The 21,809-nt window shown below is 34.9% G+C and overlaps 1 protein-coding gene across 1 annotated transcript in view; it reads left to right on the plus strand.

Annotated features, from left to right (window-relative positions):
• ELP4 (elongator acetyltransferase complex subunit 4) overlaps positions 1-21,809 on the plus strand; it is a 289,442-nt gene that overhangs the window by 17,458 nt on the left and 250,175 nt on the right. The window contains exon 3 of the mRNA XM_044682145.1: positions 1,218-1,339. Coding sequence (XP_044538080.1) covers positions 1,218-1,339 — 122 coding nt within the window. The remainder of the gene's footprint in view (positions 1-1,217; positions 1,340-21,809) is intronic.

Below are 21,809 nucleotides of genomic sequence, written 5' to 3' on the forward strand. Positions count from 1 at the left end.
CCCGCCCCCCCCCCCTTACCCCACACAGGAGAGGAAGAAGGCTCTCCCATTGAGCTACAGGGCAGAGGGACTGGTGAAATGAGGAATGTCCTCCCAAGTGTAGAGTCAGGGAAGGGAGTGACCCAGGTACCCTCTTCTCCCCTCTAGTTCTGCTCCTTGTGAGTGACCCAGGTTACCCGCTGTGAGCTTCCATTGTGCTGCAGGGCAGAAGAGCAGGGATGTGAAAAAATATCATTAGGCACAGTAGAGAGACGGGGAGGGGAACAGCTCCACTCAAGTCCCTCTGCCTTTATAGTAATGAACTCTGGGGGTTGGGTGGCCAGAGGGAGGGTGGCTCCGTGCCTACAGAGAACACTCTGCAAGCCATCTTTGGCACCCATGCTGCCCCAGGCAACTTAATTTTTAATATTATCTCAAACTTAAATTTTAATATTATCTCTAAAGATCCATTGGGTAGACATCAGTAAAACTTTTTTTATTTTTAAATGCATATAGATTTTTCCTCCAAAGTGTGCATGTATGTGAGGGGGTGAGATTTCAGGCAGGGGAGAGGAAAAGCTAGAATAAAGTGTCAAGTCACAAGGAATAAGAGACAGCTTTAACTTGTAAGTAGAGCATTCCTAGTTCATATATTTTCCTGCTTCATACTATGTTGAAATACTAGAATTATGTTAAAAGGCAATAAGTATTCCATGGTCGTTAACTTGCCAAACATAGAACCTCTGCTTGGTGAGTCAAGTAAAGGGGATTGTTTTGCTCTCCATTGGCAAAGAGATTTGATACCTTTTTATTTGACTATTAAGATCCTTTGGGAAAACAAAAAGTATGACAAGTAAAAGAGAAGCAACAAAGAAAACCATTTAAAAAATAGGTCCTATACTAAATTGAGATGCTGATTCCTGTTGGAGTCTAGGATGGAACATTGCAAAGATCCATGGATTTGGAGTTCATGTACCTTAATTCAGGTCCCAGATGTGCCACTTAACTTCCTATGTGAACTTGGGAAAGTCTCTTCATTTTTCTGGGCCTCATTTTCCTCATTTATAAAATGAGTGGCTTGGACTAGCCTTTCCAAAGCTAACCCTTTGATTCTAAGGCATCAAAGGAATTCTTAGACCCAAAGACTTGAAAATATAGGAAACTCATGTGTAGTATTTAACATTAGACTATGTCTTAATATTCTATGTTCTAAAATTATTCATTTATTCATTTTATAGAAGAAGATAAATACAATATTTACTCCAGTTTACTCTTCAAGTATTTCTTGGCTGAGGGAATAGTTTGTGGACATACTTTGCTGATTGCTTCTGCTAAAGAAGACCCTGGTGACATTTTAAAGGTATGAATTTAATGAATGAAATTATAAAGATTATGGGTGCATGTATTTCTTTGAGCACATTCATTTTTTTAATTAACACTTTACAGTTCAATCTAACTTTAGACCTACTAGGAGTAGAAAAGCCAGGAAAGTTGGTAAATTGTCAAGATTACACAACTAGGTAGTGGTCAATCCGATCCTGTAACCCATGTTCTCTGAATACTTCTTTACTACCACTAAATTGATTGTTTAAAATAAACATATATAGACACACATATACATATGTAAACATGTGTGTGTGTTTAGTATACTTGGGTTTGTTTTTTACTAATAAAAAATCATACTGAACACATAGGCACTACAAAAAAATTTTAGTAGCTTAACTTTTCCGTTTTTTTTTTGTATTGTTCAATTATTCCTTTCTCCATTTTACTCACACTTTTGACATCTTTATAATTTTCCTTGATACTATAGTAACTGAATGAGTTTCATGAAATTTTAATCAGATTTTCTTTATCTATCAAGAGCAGCCTGTACATTTGAGACAGCCAGAAATTTACCAACTTATGCAACAGCCTTCATGTTGGTAGACCTCTTATTTTATTATTGAGGAATCCTTTTACTTGAACTAACAGATGCCTTTTGCCTAAGAACATGTTCTGCTGTCATTATGCCTATTATGTTTTATCGTGTGCACTTAGAAAGAATGTATTCCTGATGACATGATGTAATTGCTGCCATGAAAATCTAATAGTCCTGAATAGTGAGTTTCCTTTATGTAACATAAAAGACACATTGTTGCATTTGGAAGTTTTTATGTGTTCTGTTTACAACATACAGTTTTAAAGATGTTCATATTTAATTAGAAAATTTCACTTAAATGACAGTTTTCTACTTGTCAAAAATGCACTTGGGTGGCACTAAGTTTTTTAATGATCAGAAAAGTAAACTTGAACTTTTGTGGATGTAAACAGTGGTATTTGGACATTGTCTCCCCCCAAAAAGAATCCCTTTTGACTCTTATTTTGAGCCTGACTTCACCAGTAGGCAATTCCTTATGAAGAAATGTAAGAAATAAAATTTAGGTATTATAAGTATATATTAAAAATATGTGGCCGCCAGGAATCAACAATTAGGTTGATTCCGTAATTAAATCAGACCCAAGTCAGCATCGGGTTGAAGAGTTTATTTACAATCAGGTAGATAAAAGTAGGAATAAAGAGAAAAGGGAGGTTAGAAGGCTAAATAAATGAAGCTGTAAGCCACAGGGCCCAACAGCCAGATAGGCAGAGTTTAGAATTGGCCCAGCTAGGCCAAGGAAGCCAGCCTAACTTACCCACGTGACTATATAGAGTATAATCTGTCTGTGGTCTCAGGAGATGCTTCTTCCTCCAGTTCCAGACTGCAACTGCCCCCACAGGAAGTTCACTCACTTACTTAAAGAGATAGTCTTTCATCACTTCCTGTGGTCCACCTCTAATTCAACTGGACAAATGGCAGTTTCTACATTGATTTGGACTGCCCAAAGGGCAGTCCCTTATTCTTGATTTGTTACTTATTGTCACGTGTGGGTAACTCGTCTCCCCTCCCCACTAAGGGAGGTGGGAGTGACATCATTAGCAGGCCTGGGTTGAGTAGATTTTTGACTATTAATGGGATAGAGCTAATTCTATTTACACAATCCCCCCTGATGATCATATTGGGTGCCTAGTCACCCCAAGTGATCATGTTACACAAACATCTTCTACCACAAAGGTCCTTCTAACTACAATAGTTAGAGATAAGAAGGAATGGAAAAGAGAGAAAGCAAAACCAATGTTTTGCTAAGCGTGTTGACAAGAAACCAATTGGGGGTAGTCCCCAATCGGCATATCATGTACAATTAAAGTAGCTGTTCAAAACCCATCAGTCCATTCATTAGTACCCAAAGTTCGTTCTGGATCACTTGATGCAACAAAACCCCATCAGTTCAATCAATTGCAACCCAAAGTTCATTCTGGATCTCTTGATTAAATGTAGGTTCTTCAGGCATCTCTCTGCAAACAGTTCATTTTCTGGATTAAGGAATCAGCAAGTTTCTTTCCCTGAGAATTTTTCTCAAACAAAACCAAAATTAAATCTTGGATATAATAAAAATACGATTAATCTTGGATTTTATAAAAATACAATCCCCCCTGACGTGGGTATTTAGAAAGAAATACCCAGATCAGCTCAATATATACAATTGAGTCATGGGGTTGTATGAGTAAATTCAAAAGAAAAAAAAGAAAAAATATAAAAATCAAATAGAAGAAAATTGAAGCTTTTGAAAAAGAAAGGCATTAAAATCAAAATATCAAAGTTATGTATATAAAATTTTTTGAAGAAAACAAAATAAAATTATAACAGGCCCTTGTATTAGGGTCTAATCAATTATAATTTCCATCCTACTAGTCTGTAGGATACAATGCAGTAATACTGCGCTTACCCATTTGCAGCTAAGACTACAGGAAGTTGCCATTCTATAAGAGAGAAAAAAAAGGACCAGATTTAAATGCAAGGGAAGCGTCTGTCATTCCCTTTACTCTCAGGAATATATGGGTGAGCCAGGTAATAGCCAACCTGCAGTACCTGACTGGCAGTGTAGTTCGGAGAGTCCTACGTCTTAACATATGTTAAGCGTCGCAGCTTCGATTCTTACACTGAGTTCAAGTCCTCAGTGTTGGCGTGGGAGTACCTCAATCCCACCTGTATATGTATGATCTTTAACCTTGTGCTCCTTGGCACTGTGCAGATGTTCTCAGAAATCCCATTGGATTTGTCGGTCGGTCTTCATGACCTTGTGCTTTCCTTAGCACCATTAATGGCTCATGTGTTCCCTTCTCCTGGAATTAGACAGAAGCATTAATCACAGTACCATAACATTTAACAATGTATGGCAAGTTCTTGGAGTCTAAACCTTGTGAGTAAGCAGTAATATTACAGCAATTATATATATATTAAAATTATAGCATTGCAAAAAATAATGAAAAAAATTAAGTGATTATATGTACTCAAGTACAAGAAATGAGAAAAGAGACAAAAAGTATCAATTATTCTATTAAAAGATATTAGGTAAATCAATAAGAAAATTTAAAAATAAAATCAGGGAAAGAATCAAGACAAACCAATGATTCCAAATTAGCATCCATGAGTCCATGAACTGTTATCTCCAATGCAGGTAACAGGAAACAGTCAATCAGGTTCAATAGAAGATGCCCTCTTTACATGTGAGCAATGAATCCAAGAGTCCTTTTCTCCGATCTTTATAGCTGTTGGGGTGGTTATTAAAATTTCAAACGGGCCATCCCACGAAGGCTGGGTTGCCCCAGTGCGCTGGAAGTTCTTTATATACACTTTGTCTCCTGGATTCAGGTTGTGAAGTGAAAAGTCTATTGGTCCTGCTTGTACTGCAGTTCCAGATTCGTGGAGTTCACGCAGTCTGTGTTGCAATTCCTGTATATAGGAAGCAATAGAAGTATCTCCTCCTAATAGTGATGTATATGCAGGAGAAAAAGGTTTAGCCTGTATAGGAGGATGTCCAAAAAGCATCTCATATGGTGAGATGTGTAGATCTCCCCTAGGTCTGCTTCTAAGATAAAATAGAGCTAGAGGGAGAATTTCAGGCCATTTTAGATGTGTCTCAGTACATAATTTGCCAATCATGGTTTTAAGTTCTCTGTTCATCTGTTCAACTTGGCCTGAGCTCTGGGGGTGATATGGTACATGGAATTTTGGAGTTATCCCCAGGCATGAATATATTTCAGATAAAACTGAATCAGTAAAGTGACTCCCTCTGTCCAAGTCAATACGTGCGGGCAGACCAAAACGAGGAATAATTTCTTTTAAAAGCACCTTGGCAACAAAGGCTGATGTAGCTCGGGCAGTAGGAAATGCTTCCGGCCACCTGGTCAGTTGATCCACTATGACCAGACAGAATTTATATTGTCCAGCCTTTGGCATTGTTATGAAATCAATTTGTAGGTGCTCAAAAGATGTGTAAGCTAATGGACGCCCACCAAAAGCCTTGCCACGAAAAGCGTGTTGGTTATATGCTTGGCAAGTAGGGCAAGCTGCACACACTTTAGAGGCTATAGTGGTTATGCCAGGAGCTATCCATACTCTCTTAACAGAGTCCACGATGCCCTGGGTACCAAATTGACCATTTTTATGAATAGATTGGCAAATTTGGCGATAAAAGTGTCTAGGGAGCAGGGGTTTTCCTTCAGAGGACACCCATACTCCATTTATCTGTTTGGCTTTAAATTTCTGCTTCCATTTTGTTACTTCCTTCTCATCATAGGAAAGTGATAAATTTAAGTCATCAGTGGTTGTTAATGTTAAAATTAATTCAGGCCCTTCTATTGCTGCTAGCTTTGCAGCAATATCTGCCCGATTATTTCCCTTAGAGACAGGGTCAGTGCCACCTGTATGAGCAGAGCAGTGAACTACAGCTAGGGCTTTAGGTAGCTGGAGAGCAGAAAGAACTTCATTAATAATTTTTGCATTAGCTATAGATTTTCCAGCTGAGGTTAAAAATCCTCTCTGGAGCCATAACATACCCACTGCATGACATATTCCAAATGCATATCGAGAATCCGTATAAATTGTAGCCTTTTTATCTTTGGCAATTATGATACCTATGCATAGCTTAACTGTTTCATAGTTTGTAAACTTAGAGTGTTGCCTGAAGCCCTCAGAAGCTAAAAGTCACACAACCAGCATGTATCAAAGGCAGAGATGTGACTTCAACCCACTGTACCAAACCACCTCCTTTGACTTACAGTATATTATTTTCTTACATCCATTTAAATTTGAAATTGATTTAAATTATCAAATCAATATTAAAAGTTTCTACATATGACACTACTAATGTGCTTACTTTAAAAAATAATTTAAAAATCATATTACTGTCTTACATATTATAAAGCTGTTATTCTGAAAGTGTATGGCTTTTAGTTAGCTAAACCAATATTCATACCAAACAGTAATTTTCAATTTTATATGGGCAATATTTACATTTTTGGCTTCCTTATAAACATGTTTAGGATGAGGGTGTTGTAATAGTTCTGAACATTAGTTTATCTTCAGTTGCCCCCCCAAAAAATTCAGAGCTTTAGTCTTCACTGGATAAGAAAAATATTACTATATGATTGATATAGTTTAACTTAACCCACCTAAAGGGTTCTTAAATGTTTTAGGAGGGCAATATATGATTGAAAATTCCGATCAAATAAAACTTTAATTATTGTAGAATGGAGACCAAATGAACATCTCTTCTAGAATAAGTATAACCTTTATGACCCATACATCTTATGCTTCCTATCTTGAATCACCTTAGGCAAGTCACTTTAACATTGTTGTGCCTCAGTTTAATCATCTGCAAAAAAAACCCCAAAACTAGATAGTTTCCAATGTCTCTTTCAGGTCTAAGTCTGTAGTCCTAGGATATTTAGTAAGCTGTCAATTTGATAAAAACTAGCAGTTTTATATAATTTGGCAATTCTGTAGTAAGAAAACTGTATTATACTAATAACCTGGCTTACGTAAAATACTCAATGTCAATATATCCAACATTTTAATAATAATAACATTTGGAAATTTAACATTATGCAAATTTTCTAACAAATGAGTGACCAAAACAGAAGCATTAGCAGTGTTTACAAATATAGTGCAATAATGAAATCCAGTAATTGCTCTGCTTTAATTTTATGACATATGATTGGGAGTTTCTTGAACCTATAACCATGACAAATATTGCTGATACAAGGAAGGGGAAAAGACAATCTTATAGACCATAATTATCTTAAAACTGTGTATAACTAAAAGACAAGTAGAGGATAAAAAGCCCCATCAGCTGCCTAAGATATATTATATTACCACCCAGCAATTTATCCATCATCCTTTGAAAACATATTCATGCCTATTGTAGTCAAAGCTCCTTCAGGAAGTCAGCATTAAGATGTTACACTGAAAAATTACACCCCTTTAGAAAATCCTATAGAACAATATACATGATGTTTTTAAAAAGCATTTTAAACACATATGCTGAGTTTTTTTCCCCATTTAATATACTTTTATCTAAAAGAATATTCATGGATCTCTTAAGTGTATATTTCATAAAAACCCTTCATAGGAATGGAACTACTATGCACTGCCTCAGAGAAATAGTAATAGCTGCTTATATCTTTTTGAATACTTTTAAATTTATCAATGTGTAAACTTTTATTTCGTTAACAAATAAATATTACATTAAAATGAACTTCTTTATGAATGAAAACAAGAGTTAATTTTTTTATTTTTTCCCAATAATTTCCAATTGTAATTCTAAGATAAACATACCAGGACCATATATTACTTCTTGGAGTATCTGTGTTTTTAATAAAAAGCTTAATAATATGTACATTTAAACAGACAATTATAGTATTTCAGAATATATCTGGGATTGGTACTGAGAATAAATTTAGAATACTGTTAATATTGACTCCACCAAAATAAAAGTTAGATGAATTTGACACTATTCAAAAACATCTAAATCTTTTGGAAAAAATGATGATTAATTTTCTGATGCATATGCTGCCATATTTTTCATTTTTCAGGTGTGCAAGGTCTAACTGCAAATATGACTAAAAAAAGTAGGAGGCTAGCATGACTTTTAAGTGATTTGATAGTACTTTTCAGAAGTATAAACATAAACTAAGTATATGTTTGCCATAAGTCATGCTGTAAGTATAACTTGATTATTAAACTTACTTTGTAGTGTTTTTCAGAATCAAGGAAAATATTAAGTAAACATTTGAAATTTAAAATCAGTTATGGGGGGGGGCAGCTGGGTGGTTCAGTGGATTGAGAGGCAGGCCTAGTGACGGGAGGTCCTAGGTTCAAATCTGGCCTCAGACACTTCCTAGCTCTGTGACCCTGGGCAAGTCACTTAACCCCCATTGCCTAGCCCTTACCACTCTTCTGCCTTGGAGCCAATTGGCTCCAAGACAGAAGGTAAGGGTTTAAAAAAAAAAATCAGTTATAGGGGCAGCTGGGTAGCTCAGTGGATTGAGAGTCAGGCCTAGAGACAGGAGGTCCTAGGTTCAAATCCAGCTTCAGACACTTCCCAGCTGTGTGACCCTGGGCAAGTCACTTGATCCCCATTGCCTATTCTTCCACCAAGAATACACAGAAGTTAAGGGTTTAAAGAATAAAATAAAATAAAATCAGTTTTACCAGAATTTTACATCTTTAATATAAAAATATCAGATTTTATAATATATTAATAATGTACTTCTTCCAGGAGTCAAAGAATATATATTTTATAAATTCTGATTCTGTAATATTCTAGCAGTCTGCTTTGTACAAGACCCTTTGGTAAATACAGGATACCAATAAGAGGAGATTAGGAAGGAATGAAACTCTCCATACATGCCAACATTCTGAAGTCCTTGCCGTTTCTCACACACTATGTTCCATCTTGTGTGTCTATATCTTTGCACTGGTTTTCCTTCATGCTGCAAATGTTCTCCCTATTAGAAACTCTAGTGTCCTTCCAGATTCAACTCAAAGCTCAAAAGACCTTTCCTAGCCTCCCCAGCTACTAGTCCTTTCCACTTTACATTTTAATGTTGCTTTGTATATAAGCCATATGTATCTTGTGTACACCTATTATATGTTATCTCCCTCATTTGAATGTAAGGTCATTGAGGACAGGGTCTGTTTTTGCTTTTAATTTTAGCATAGTCTCTGGCATATAAAAAGTACTTAATAAATGCTTTTTGATTGATTGGTTAATGGAAGACAGCTTGAACAAAGGCAAAGAGACTTGGGATATCAAGTTCAAAACATAGCCAGTAGGCTGGTTTGGCTGAAGGAATATTGTGCTGGGAAACAGTGTAATATAACCATTAACCAGACTTACAATTGTAATCTCAGGATCTTCCTTCCTTACATCATGCCATATAATGACTTTGAGATCATATCGAGACATTTTAACCTTTTTTACTTTGTTACTTTGTCATTTTCTTATAGCCAGCCTAAATATGTTATACTCTATAGTGAAACCATTTTCTCCCACACTTTCTAACTTTTTTGCAACATCAAAAAACTTGGGTGATGTTTACAGTTTATAAAAGTCACAGCTGTTTTTTTAGTGTACATCCTTTGACCAAAATCCATTCAGTAAGTTTAACTAGTGCATATGTAGCATCTTTTTTTGCTCGGTTTTAGGGCACTTAAGAGATGGGTTGACCAGAAGCTGAGCTGATGAGAACACTCTCCTCCATTTCAACGTCTGACATTGAGTCTGAGCTGGAGAGCACTAGACAGCCTTTATGCTTTTCCATGTTTACAGTACTTGTTAAGCCAGTTCCGGAAACTGGCTGTTTGACCCTGGAGTTTTATTCTTGTTTTTAGGGCACTTGTGAGAGAGCTTATTTAAAATTCTGAACCCTTCTGTGGTAGCTACAGTGTTGAAGTTCTTTGGCAATTGAAGTCTAAGAAAAAGCTCTGTTTCCACTGACCTACATTCTTGGCCAAGTTTGTAAGATGACATGTGCCTGATTTGCCAGTAAGGAAATACAGCATGAGCTATAAACACAGCTATGATAGAGAAATACAAGGGAGGAAAAAATCATTCTGTAACTATCTACTCTTTAGAGGGGGCAGGGGAGGGACCAGGGAGCAAAGAGTGTTCTGCCATTGTTTTTTCAATATACTTGGCATTTAAAGGATTGTCAGTAAAACAAAGACATATATGGAGAAAACTGCCCCACATTTTAGGAAAAAAAAAATTATGACTGAAATGATGCTTGAGTCATACAGTTTTAGAGCTGAAAGGAGGGACTTTAGAGATCATTAGTCCAATCTTCATCTAGTCTAACCCCCCTTGTTGCACTGTTGAGAAAATGAAAAGCTAAAGGAGTTAGGTTACTAGCCTAAGATCATCCAGCTAGTGAATGGCAGGAAGATTTAGATTGGTACCATGGTTTCCCAATTCCTTGCCTAACATTTTTTTTTTGTTATACACTGACTTCTCTACTTATCTAAAGAAATGGGTAGTCTAAGATCTTATCAATTCTAGGATTCCAGACCTGAAGATGACTTTATTTGGAATATAAAATACTCCTCTATGTCAATATAAAATTTAGCTTGTGTTGCCATACCTTTGAAAAAAAAAATCAACAAGAGAATTCAAACATGGAAAAAACACTAAAAACCTTTAAAAATATATAGCATTTCAATAATTCATAATCTGAAAAGAAACATTGTACTAAGCATATTCAAAATATATTTCTTCTTCCTGATTTCCTTATAGGGTAAACATATCAAGATTCTAAAACTACAAATCACAGCCAGGAAAAAATCCAAAGGCAGCAAGCACCTCCATCTCCCAAAGAGTGGCTATCCCATTAAATGAGATAGTAGAGTATGTCATGAAAAGAGAATGGGAGCACACCATCAAAGGTCATAGGTTAAATAGGAAGGCTTTGAAGTTTTATTATTGAAAAAAAGGATAAACTTCATTTTTACAAGTTTCCAAGTTAGAAAAAGCAGTCTTCTCTAGCTAAAAATTTAGGGATCACTTTGGTAGCTAGCATTTCATTTCTGAAAATCCACATTTTCTCAAATGACTCGATATAACTTCAGTTTCACAATATCCTTTTCTCTATTATGTGATTATGATGAAACTATGAAGCTTTGAACTTCATTGCCATTCTTTCCAAAATACTCATATTACATATTTTGGTGGCTAAGAATCCATAAATAATTTTATCAACAAGAAAGATAGTTCATGACTAAATAAGGAAGTTGAAAGGATGGTTTGTTACAAAAGCACAAGGTGATACCTTTTCTCATAAATAAGAAAGACATGCATGTGGGCAGTATATCAGAATTAGAAAGTCTTTTCCCCTTTTCATTCACTTCCATAATCTTTCTCAGAAAATAAGAGCAGAGGCCATCCCTGTTTCTTTAATGTTTTTTTTTAAACCCTTACCTTCAGTCTTGGAGTTAATACTAAGTATTGGCTCCAAGGCAGAAGAGTGGTAAGGGTAGACAATAGGGGTCAAGTGACTTGCCCAGAGTCACACAGCTGGGAAGTGTCTGAGGCCAGATTTGAACCTAGGACCTTCCATCTCTAGGCCTGGCTCTCAATCCACAGAGCTACCCAGCTGCCCCCTCTTTAATGTTTTAATTACTCACAAGTGCTGACTTTTATGGGCTTACTGAAAATAAAATAGAATTCTCTCTTTTTCATAATTTAACAATTCACCTGAATGCGTGAATGTTTAATATGACATTTTCAAAAAGCCCTATTTTTCTAGGATATTAATGACTGACTATGTGACCCTGAACAAATAACTTGTCTTTCCTTCAGCAAAATAATGATGAAAATACTACACCACACACACACACACACACACACACACACACTCTTTCTTTCCTGTCTGAATCTTTTGAGGTCAAATATGATAATAAACATGAAAGATATATTTTTAATTCCTTGGGGGGAAAATCATTAACGATTTTTAAAAGTATTTTAAAATTTAAAATACCCATTAGACTATTAATTTAGAATTTTAGAAATACAAAAGTGGGTCTAAAAATGTAGTGTATATAAATAAAATTTTGAAAACCTGAATCATTTTAGATGCAGTATGTTAGCTTGCTACTTAAAGGAACCCTGTGGTAAGTTCTTTTGTAAAGTTGAGGCTTCTTTTGCAAATCAAATAATTATCTCTCCAATTTGTGTGCTAAATCTGGATTTTCATATATCATTTTCTCAAAATACAAAGTAGATCATCATTAACTAAAGAATATCATTGCAGTAAGTCCAAACTAGAGGTGATTACCTAGAAGTTAGTTCTATTTTTAAAAAATATTTGATACATTTCTTGCAAAGGAGAAAAATTTTTCATGAAAGTATTGTTAGTTTTCTTAGTTATATAATTTTCTACATTGTTTAACATGAATCATCACTTATATACTGATGTCCCTCATCTACAGATTACGTGAAGCCTCATCATATGGTAGAAGTGTTGGAATTTGGGGCCATTTGTCTATTATTGAATTAGCTTTAGGCAATTTAGCTATGGTCTCATTTGCAATGTGTCACTAGGCCTTGACCTGATGTTATTCTGCTATTAAATATAATAATGCCAGTTAATTTTGTATACTAAACCAAACAAAACTGGCATACATGCTGACAATAATAATATCCAAAATGCAATTGCCACAACAAAGAGACCAAAAGAAACCAAAAAGTTCCTTAGTCAGCAAACATCTGATTTACTTGACAAATGGAGAAATTTCCATGAAAGATATCACGAATTATGATTATAAACACATCTGTCAGATCTTTTGAAAAAGAATGAAGGACAGTTTGAAGGAATATCATCTTAAAAAGAAGAATGACTCAGTAGAGGATAAAACCAGTTTAAGAAAAGCTTAGCAAGATATCCAACTAAGTAGTTAATATCAAAGGCTTTCAAGGATGAAAATGGAAGGACAACTAACAGAAAAAGTGGAAAAGATTTGCAAAGACCATTTTAATGAACTGCCTTCTCCATAAAGGAAAGTTAAACTACTGCACTTGAACTAAAGGTGCTTGTAGAGGTTATGGAAATGACACGGATGAAAGCAAAAGCAGTAAAAACAGCTACACTAGATTGGAAATGATACAATTGTGAATTCACTGAAGTATCTAAAGAAGGAAGTTGTATGAAGGTTATGAGAAAATATATTGAACCTTGTTAATGCTAAAAAAATGACTGAGAAAACATCAACAATTACTGACTGACATCTATGTCTTCTCTCTCAGCTATGTAAAACTTTTATGGGATTCATCTATATCTGAAACAAATGTTTCCTCTTCCTTTGTGAGGATATTAATATAGAACAAGTCATTTTTTGCAAGTGATATTCAACAATGGACTACACCTTCACCCATTTTCAGTGAACAGAAAGGTACAAAGAATGCAAGAACCCACTATGTTTCTGTGTTGAAGTTGTATCTTGTTATGGTCCATTCTCAAAAGCAACTTGAAACCATACACAACTTTTGACCTCACAATACCAGTACTATGTCAAAAGAGATCAAACCAAAAGGTCTTGGATGTACAAAAACATAGCTCTTCTTTTTGTGGAGGCAAAGAACTGAAAACTAAAGGAGTACTCATCAATTTGAGAATGAACAAATCTTGGTTTATGAATGCAATAGGATACTCTTGTGCTATAAAACATAATGAAAGAGACAGTTTCCGAGAAACTTAGGGAGATGTGTATGATCTGGTAAAGAGGGAAGTGAGCAGAATAGGAAGAAAAATCTTAAATCCAACACCAACATTATAAAAACAAACAGCTTTGAAAGACTTAAGAAGAACTCTGATTAATGTAGTGGCTAACCTTCATTATAGGGGAATATTAGTGAAGAATGCCTATAACTACTTTCTGACAGAAAAGTGATGCACTAAATATGCAGAATGAGGCACACATTTTTGGATATGACCAAAATGAGAATTTAAAAAAATTATATTAAAACCAAGCAAGAGTTAGAAAAAATTACAAAATGTAAAATAAATAATTTTGATTACATTAAATTAAAAAGATTTTTGTACAAACAAAACTAATGCAACCAAAATTAGAAGGGAATCAACAAATTGGGGAAAAAATCTTTATAACAAAAAACTCTGACAAAGGTCTAATTACTCAAATATATAAGGAGCTAAATCAATTGTACAAAGAATTAAGCCATTCCCCAATTGATAAATGGGCAAGGGACATGAATTTTCAGATAAAGAAATCAAAACTATCCATAAGCACATGAGAAAGTGTTCTAAATCTCAGTTAGAGAAATGCAAATCAAAACAACTCTGAGGTACCACCTCACACCTAGCAGATTAGCATGACAGCAAAGGAAAGTGGTGAGTGTTGGAGGGGATGTGGCAAAATTGGGACATTAATGCATTGCTGGTGGAGTTGTGAACTAATCCAACCATTCTGGATGGCAATTTGGAACTATGCCCAAAGGGCTTTAAAAGTCTGTTTACCCTTTTATCCAGCCATATCACTGCTGGGTTTATACCCTAAAGAGATCATAAGGAAAAAGGCATGTACAAAAATATTTATAGCTGCACTCTTTGTATTGGCAAAAAACTGGAAAACGAGGGTATGCCCTTCAATTGGGGAATGGCTGAACAAATTGTGGTATATGCTAGTGATGGAATACTATTGTGCTCAAAGGAATAACAAGCTGGAGGAATTCCATGTGAACTGGGATGACCTCCAGGAATTGATGCAGAGTGAAAGGAGCAGAGCCAGAAGAACATTGTACACAGAGACTGATACACTGTGGTAAAATCAAATGTAATGGATTCCTGTGCTAGCAGCAATGCAATGATCTGAGACAATTCTGAGGGACCTATGAAAAAGAATGCTATCCACATTCAGAGGAAAAACTATGGCAGTAGAAACACAGAAGAAGAACAACTGCTTGCACACATGGGTTGAGGGGGATATTATTGGGGATATAGTTGCTAAACGATAACTCTAGTCCAACTATCAATAATATGGAAATAGGTCTCGATCAATGATACATGTAAAACCTAATAGTATTGTGTGTTGGCTATGGGGGTGCTGGTGGAGGGAGATTGAGGAGAGGGAAAGAACATGAATCATGTAACCTTGGGAAAATATTCTAAATAAAATAAATTAATTTAAAAAATTATACATTATGGTTGGGGAAGCAGGGGAGCAGGGGTGAAAAGGGTGAAGGGGAATCCTTGTTAATTGAAAAAAAACTAACTACAAACAAAAAAATAGTATAATTCTTTTAATGACTCCAAAATTCCCACAGAAGCAAAAGTTCTCTTTTTTATACTAACAATTTACTGGTATAAATCACCACTTCCTCCAAAGAACAACAAATAAATATCATACAGAGGGTATTGAAGAGGTGCATAATGAGTGCTCTTGGCAGGCTAAAACATATAATCAACAAGAAACTCCAAAAAAAAAGAGTAAAAAATGTCATCAAGAAGTTGTCTGGCAAGAATTTTAAAAGGACAAGAGTGAGAGATTAGGTGTACAGCCACAAACACCCTCAGAATATCAGGAGAAAGGAATAAAGACCTCCACTGTGGGTGCATTCTCTGCGTCAAACTTTGGGGAGAACATGAACCAAAGTTGCACAGGCGTAGATGGTCCAGGATCTAAGGCATCAGAGGGAACCTCTGAATAGATAAGATCACAGATTCATTTGAGTCTTTGAGTACATCCAGAGTAGAATGAAGACAAAACTAAATTTGCTTCCATTTTAATATGATATGAAATTAAGTAAGTTAGATAGCAACAGTTCAGCATTTCCACATTTTCTAACATTAACAAATTATAAGGAAATAGAGATTTAATACAAACAAACATCTTATGAATGGCCTAATGGGTCATATAATGTTTTGTCTTCATAAAATTAATTCTATCTCCATTTTAATTCCACTTCTTTGGACTATATCTCTTTAATGTCTTTTTAAAAATATTTTATTTAGTTTAATATGCCAGAATTCATCTTATACCCTCCCCTGCTCATTTGACAATAATAATAATAGCTAATATCTACATAATACTTACTGTACCTCAATTGATTTTCACAGCAATCCTAGGAAGCAGAAGCTATTATTATCTTCATTTTATAAATGAGTAAAGAGAAGCAAAATGACTTGCCTAGGGTCACACAGCTAGTAAACAAATGAGGCTAGATTTGAACTCAGGTCTTCCTGGCATGGCACTCTGTTGTATGGAACCATCAGTTCATGTGGCAGAGCATGGCGCTCGGTTCTATAGAACCATCCAGTTGCACAAGAAAATAAAATCCATTACATATATGCATATGCAATCAAAACAACTTTCTACATTGGCAATACCCAAAGAATACTTGCCTCAACCTACATTCTGAGTGAGTCCTTCACCTCTCCATCGGGAAATGGTATATGTCATCTTTAGTTTCCTGGAATTATGGATGGTCATTACAGTGGTAAGAATTCAACCCGATCATATTCCTTCACAATTATGTATCATTATTTATTCAGCAGTTCTCCAATTTATGGGCACCCTCTCAGATTCTCATTCTTTATCACTTCCTTGAGCCATCTCTACTCTGGACCTGTAACCCTACACTTGGTAGTGGGCAAAAAAGATCTCAATATGTACTTCTTCTCTGTGCCCTATTATACTGGACCAATGACTCCTTTTGGAATTTCCCCTTCAGGATTAGGTCTGTGATTAGAGCAGCGCCCATCTGGGCTCCACATCTTCTTAATGTCTTAAGTCCTTGTACTGTTGACTAACATTTCTATGAACCAGACTGGAAGGGGAACCAAAAGTTTAGATTTGTTCTGATCATTGTGAAATATAACAAATAGAATGCTAGCGTGAGGGTCAGGGAACAGGTTCAAATCCTACTTCAGATACCCTGTAGCAGTATGATCGCAGGCAAGTCACTTCTCATAGTAAAATGAGGTGAATGAGTCTTATTTTGATTAATTCTCAAATGTTGCATAATGATATCCCATTTAAAAGTTATTTATATAATTTGTGGTAATTTTAATAGAAATTATTTCTATTTTTAATTGTATATACTATTATAGTATGCTATATATTGTGTATAAATAGTATGTAGTATATAACATATTATACAACACATTATTTTTATAATATATACTATGTAATAGTATAAATTATTTATGCTATTTTTTAATATATTCTTAGCTTCTATTAAATAAAAAAGCATGAATTAAATATGTATAGATATATAGGAAATGTTTTAAAAAACTAACTTGCTATTGAAAAATTTGATCTTGGTCTGTATTTACCTTAATTGTACATTTATTGAAATCTATTGGAACTTTGACATTAATTTTAGTTAAGGAGGACACAGTCACCCTGGAGCAGCTTTAGAGAAAGGATGCTTAATAAGAAAAGCTGAGCCTTGCTAGTCATCTTAATTAAGTCATCAGCTTTCATGTCTTAACATTGCAAACACATGACACCAATAAATTCTTTACTCTTAAGACACTTGTTTGAAAAAAAGGAGAACATTTTTAGAAGGAAGAAAGGTCATGATTAATTTAACTTTTGAAATATCTTAGTTTTCCTTGTTTTAGAAAATCTGGAAAATAAATATCAACCCACATGATTTTTTCCTCTAAGGGGTTGTATACATTCCATTTATGTTAAAAAAAAATTAGCTGAAAAGTCATCAAGGAAGCAAAAAAAAATTGCAATTAAGCACAGATCTCCCTTCTAAGAATCTTAAGCCATTTGCCTCTTAAATAAATGCAATAATGAGTTAGTGTTTCTACAGTATCTGGGGTTTCATTCAGAGTCCCGATTTCTGTGGAAGGCATTTGTAACTGATTTGCTGTGACCTTGGGCAAGTGACATAATCTGTCTATAGCTCATTCGACTTCCCCCCCCCCTTTCACTCCCAGGATTGTGTCCAGATTGCTTTGAGATCCTTATATGCTTAGCATTTTCAAGAATATTATGGCTCATTTACTATTTTAAAATAAATTAGATCAGTTTGTCATTAAATGAAAGTACTTTTCCTTATTGCAAACTATTTTTTTTCTTCTCCAGACACTTCTTACCATCTCTTACAGACCCCTGCTTCCTACTCCTACTGTGTTATTCTCCCTTTTTCCCCCATCTTAGTTGGGAAACAATGAAGGAGAGAGAGGGAGATTATTCAGTCCTCTGAACACATTCCTGGTTTATATGTTGAAAAGAGATGTGGAGATAGGAGACAATAGGAAAAGAGGTATTGAAATACTGCTCTTACCTCAGTGGCTAATTTTGCATTTGTGTGATTCTAGTAGGTAAGATTTGTGGTCACAAACCTCAAAAGTATCCCATAATGATTATTTCATTTTTAGTTTCCTGTATACATACATATACTTGAGTGAATACATAGCTACATAGATAGTTACCATTTTTCTTTGTAGGTTTAAAAGTATTTTTTCTATGAAAAATTTGTATTATGAAAAATATTTGGGCAGTTTTTAAAGTGAAGGGGAAAAATCTAAAGTAGAACTGGAGCTGAGAAAGAACTGTCAAGTGAGAAAGATGATAGAAGAAATTATTTATTCAATCATTTAAAAATATCTTTGTAGGTTAAAAAATATATTGCCATTGCTCATAATTATACAACATTTTCTGAAAGTTTTTCATAGTTAAAATGGCCATATTGTTAAATACCAAATATTAGCATAATTATTGGAAAGAAGTCTTGAAATACCTTTTAAATATCTGTAGTTCTCAAATATCACTTCAAATTAAGGTGGCAAATTAGTAACAGATATTATGTTATTTCTTTTTTTCAAACTTCATTAGCTATACCTGTAAGCAATGACTGCTATGCAGAATGCAATTAGCAGAACTATATCAAGCTATATATTTATCGATACAGAAATAGATAATTCTTAAGTAGTATTAATTATACAGTTACCAAAACCTGCAAGGATCAAAAGATTTTATTTAAGAAGGATTTCACATTCTGCTGGGATTATGTCTACATAATAGCTCAGTAGTACTTCTGCTGAATTGTAAAATAGCTTAGAAAGGAGTATGATGCCTATAGTTGGTGTAATGCATTGGTAATTAAGAGGGTGGGAGGTTAAGCTTCATTAACTGCTGTGGGATTGTATCTTGGGTTTTATTATGCCCTAGAGAACATAAGAAGTGAGAAGGGTCAAACTGTTAGAATCAGATTTTGCTTGTGCATCTGCCAAAACAATGACAGCAAAGTAATATTGCAGTAAACACTGAGAGACATGAATTGTATGGAGAAAATGTGTATTGACATCATTTGAGGGGTAGGGATAAACATTTCTGGTGCTAAAACTGAAAAAGAGTCAAGAGTTCTAAAGCATTTAGTGTTTCGAGATGGGGAGGGGCGTCACGTGAATTGACACTGTTACGTGCCTCCTGTGGGAACTCATTTCTCTAGCTACCTTTGTTTTTTCTCATCCAAAAAACATGAAAATTAGACTAACAACACTCAAAATGTTCATGTTGATATAACCTTTATTATCATTTATTCTGATTTAAAATCTTTTTTAATGATGCACATTCTGTTTTGAGAGCACAATCATTTGCCTTTTTTCCCACCTATCTCTCTACTCCTTGCTATCTTCTTGATAATGAAGTATATGAACAATACTAGTGCTATTTCAGAGGGGAAAGTAGGGCCCTACTCAGACTATTTCCTTGGAAAACCCTAAAGTGTAACTGTCAGTGACCATCTTATACCACTTTGAGCCAAATAAGAAAAAGTCCAGAAGTTCCTCTACATTTTGGGAATTAGTGTAATTAATATATTATCCTTGACTTTTATTTTATTATATGTATAATATCATATTATAAAATTAAGACTTTTTTCTTAACGATTTTATCATGTTAGAGATACACTGTACCATCCATTTAATCTCAATCATATAACTCAAAATGTATTAGTGTAGAGCAGTATGAGTCCAGAAGAGATATATAATGAGCATTAAAGATAATTGTGTCATACTTGAATTTCAGCAGGTTTTTCATTTGTACTTTGACTGACAAAATAAAAATTAATTTTCTCAATAATTGATGACAACAATTGGGGGAGAAGACACTCTTTCTCTTATCCCTTTACAGTATAACCTGGCCTTGCAGGGTTCTTAGCTATCCATTTTTCAAAATATTCTTTCTTTGTGTATTTTGTGGTCTAAGTGAAACTAAATTATAAAGTAAACTTTGTCTTTGTTATGAAAGACATGGGAATTTTTCAGTATTACATGGTCAGGGTAGGAAGAGTACCAGTTTTCATGCATGCCTTCATTTCTCTACCTGTCGCTGCATATTGGCAGATAAGCAATTGAACCAGTGATGCTTAAGGTATGTATGGCCAAATTTGTTGATTATTTCCTATATTATAATCTTTGGCAAGAACAATGAAAATGAATGAAAAGAGTTCAAAATTTCAGAGTTTTTTAAAGGTAAATAACCATGTGATCTCTTGTGATGCCACACTGGGATATTTGTCTTTTACTTTAAGCTGTTTAAAGAGCATGTAAACAGAGAGGTACTAAAAGAGGACAAGTCCTGAGCCTGATACCATAGGGAGACTTGACCCAAAGACCAGAAGAGTAAGACTACATCCCCCACTGTAGGAGCTCACATTCATTTACACATATGCGATTGTCTTCTTGGACACTTAGGTAGTAAAATGCATAGAGCACTAGACTTGTAGTCAGGGAGACCCAAGTTCAAATTTGACCTTACTTATTAACTGTGTGACCTTAGGTAAGTCACTTAACTTCTGTTTGCCTCATTTCCCAATCTGTAAAATGGGGGGAAATAAAGTATTTACGTCCCAGAATTGTTGGGAGGATCAATGAGATAATAACTATAAAGTGCTTAGCACATAGTAAATGTCATATAAATGTTAGCTATTATATTATTAGCCACCAAGCTTTTGTGTTGTCATTGAAAGGTGAAATTATACCCCATAGGAAATTAGTTAAAAAACATTTCCCTTGAGGTTAAGATATTGGTAACATTTGTTTATTTGCTACGTATTATATAAAGTGTCCAAAGATTATTCATATTTTAAGCTCTGTGGCACACTGAAAATATTTAAAGGAAGTTGGAAAACAAATGGGGTTCCAATAAAAAGTTAAGCATAGAAATTAAGTAAAAAAAAAGTGAACAAATGACATAATAATCTAAGAAAGGAATTTCCATTTCTTCAAAAACCTTACTTTCCTTCCTTGAATCAAAGTTGTGTATTGTTTCCAAGGCAGAAGAATGGTGAGGGCTAGGCAATGGGGGTTCAATGACTTGCCCAGGGTCACACAGCTAGAAATGTTTAAGGTCAGATATGAACCCAGGATCTCCCGTCTCTAGGCCTGGTTCTCAGTCCGCTGAGCCACCCAGCTGACAGACATGGACATTTAAAAAAAAATTTATTTTCACAGGGCAGGTAGGTGGCTTGAATTGATTCTAAGTAAGGGATTTTTAAGAAAAAATTATTTTCACTATGTTGAAATATTTTCTCTACCTATTGTTTCAGATTATTTAGTAAGTAAGGTAGGAGAATTTTTAAAAACATATTTGTTTCTTATTTTGAGCTTCCAGTCCAGAATTGGTGAGAAAGCAAAACATACAAGTAATTATAATACAAAGAGAATGAATGTGATTAGTGCTTTAAAGATGCAACAGTAAACATCGGAAGTTCAGAATCAGAATAATTGTCAGAATCTGAGAAGGCTTCCAGACCTTGAAGGTGATGAGATTTTGGTAGTTGGGCTGAAGTTGATGGCTGGAGGGGCAGCATTGCCTGTGGAGGGAAGGGCATGGGCAAATTCCAGAATCCGGAAAGCACAGTGTTCAAGGAAAAGTGGGAAGGATAGTTTGCCTAGCACATGTGGCTAGCACCCTAGAATGGAAGGCACATGGA

Source organism: Gracilinanus agilis, chromosome 6 (assembly GCF_016433145.1).
Source record: "Gracilinanus agilis isolate LMUSP501 chromosome 6, AgileGrace, whole genome shotgun sequence".
In the NCBI taxonomy this organism is placed as follows: domain Eukaryota; kingdom Metazoa; phylum Chordata; class Mammalia; order Didelphimorphia; family Didelphidae; genus Gracilinanus; species Gracilinanus agilis.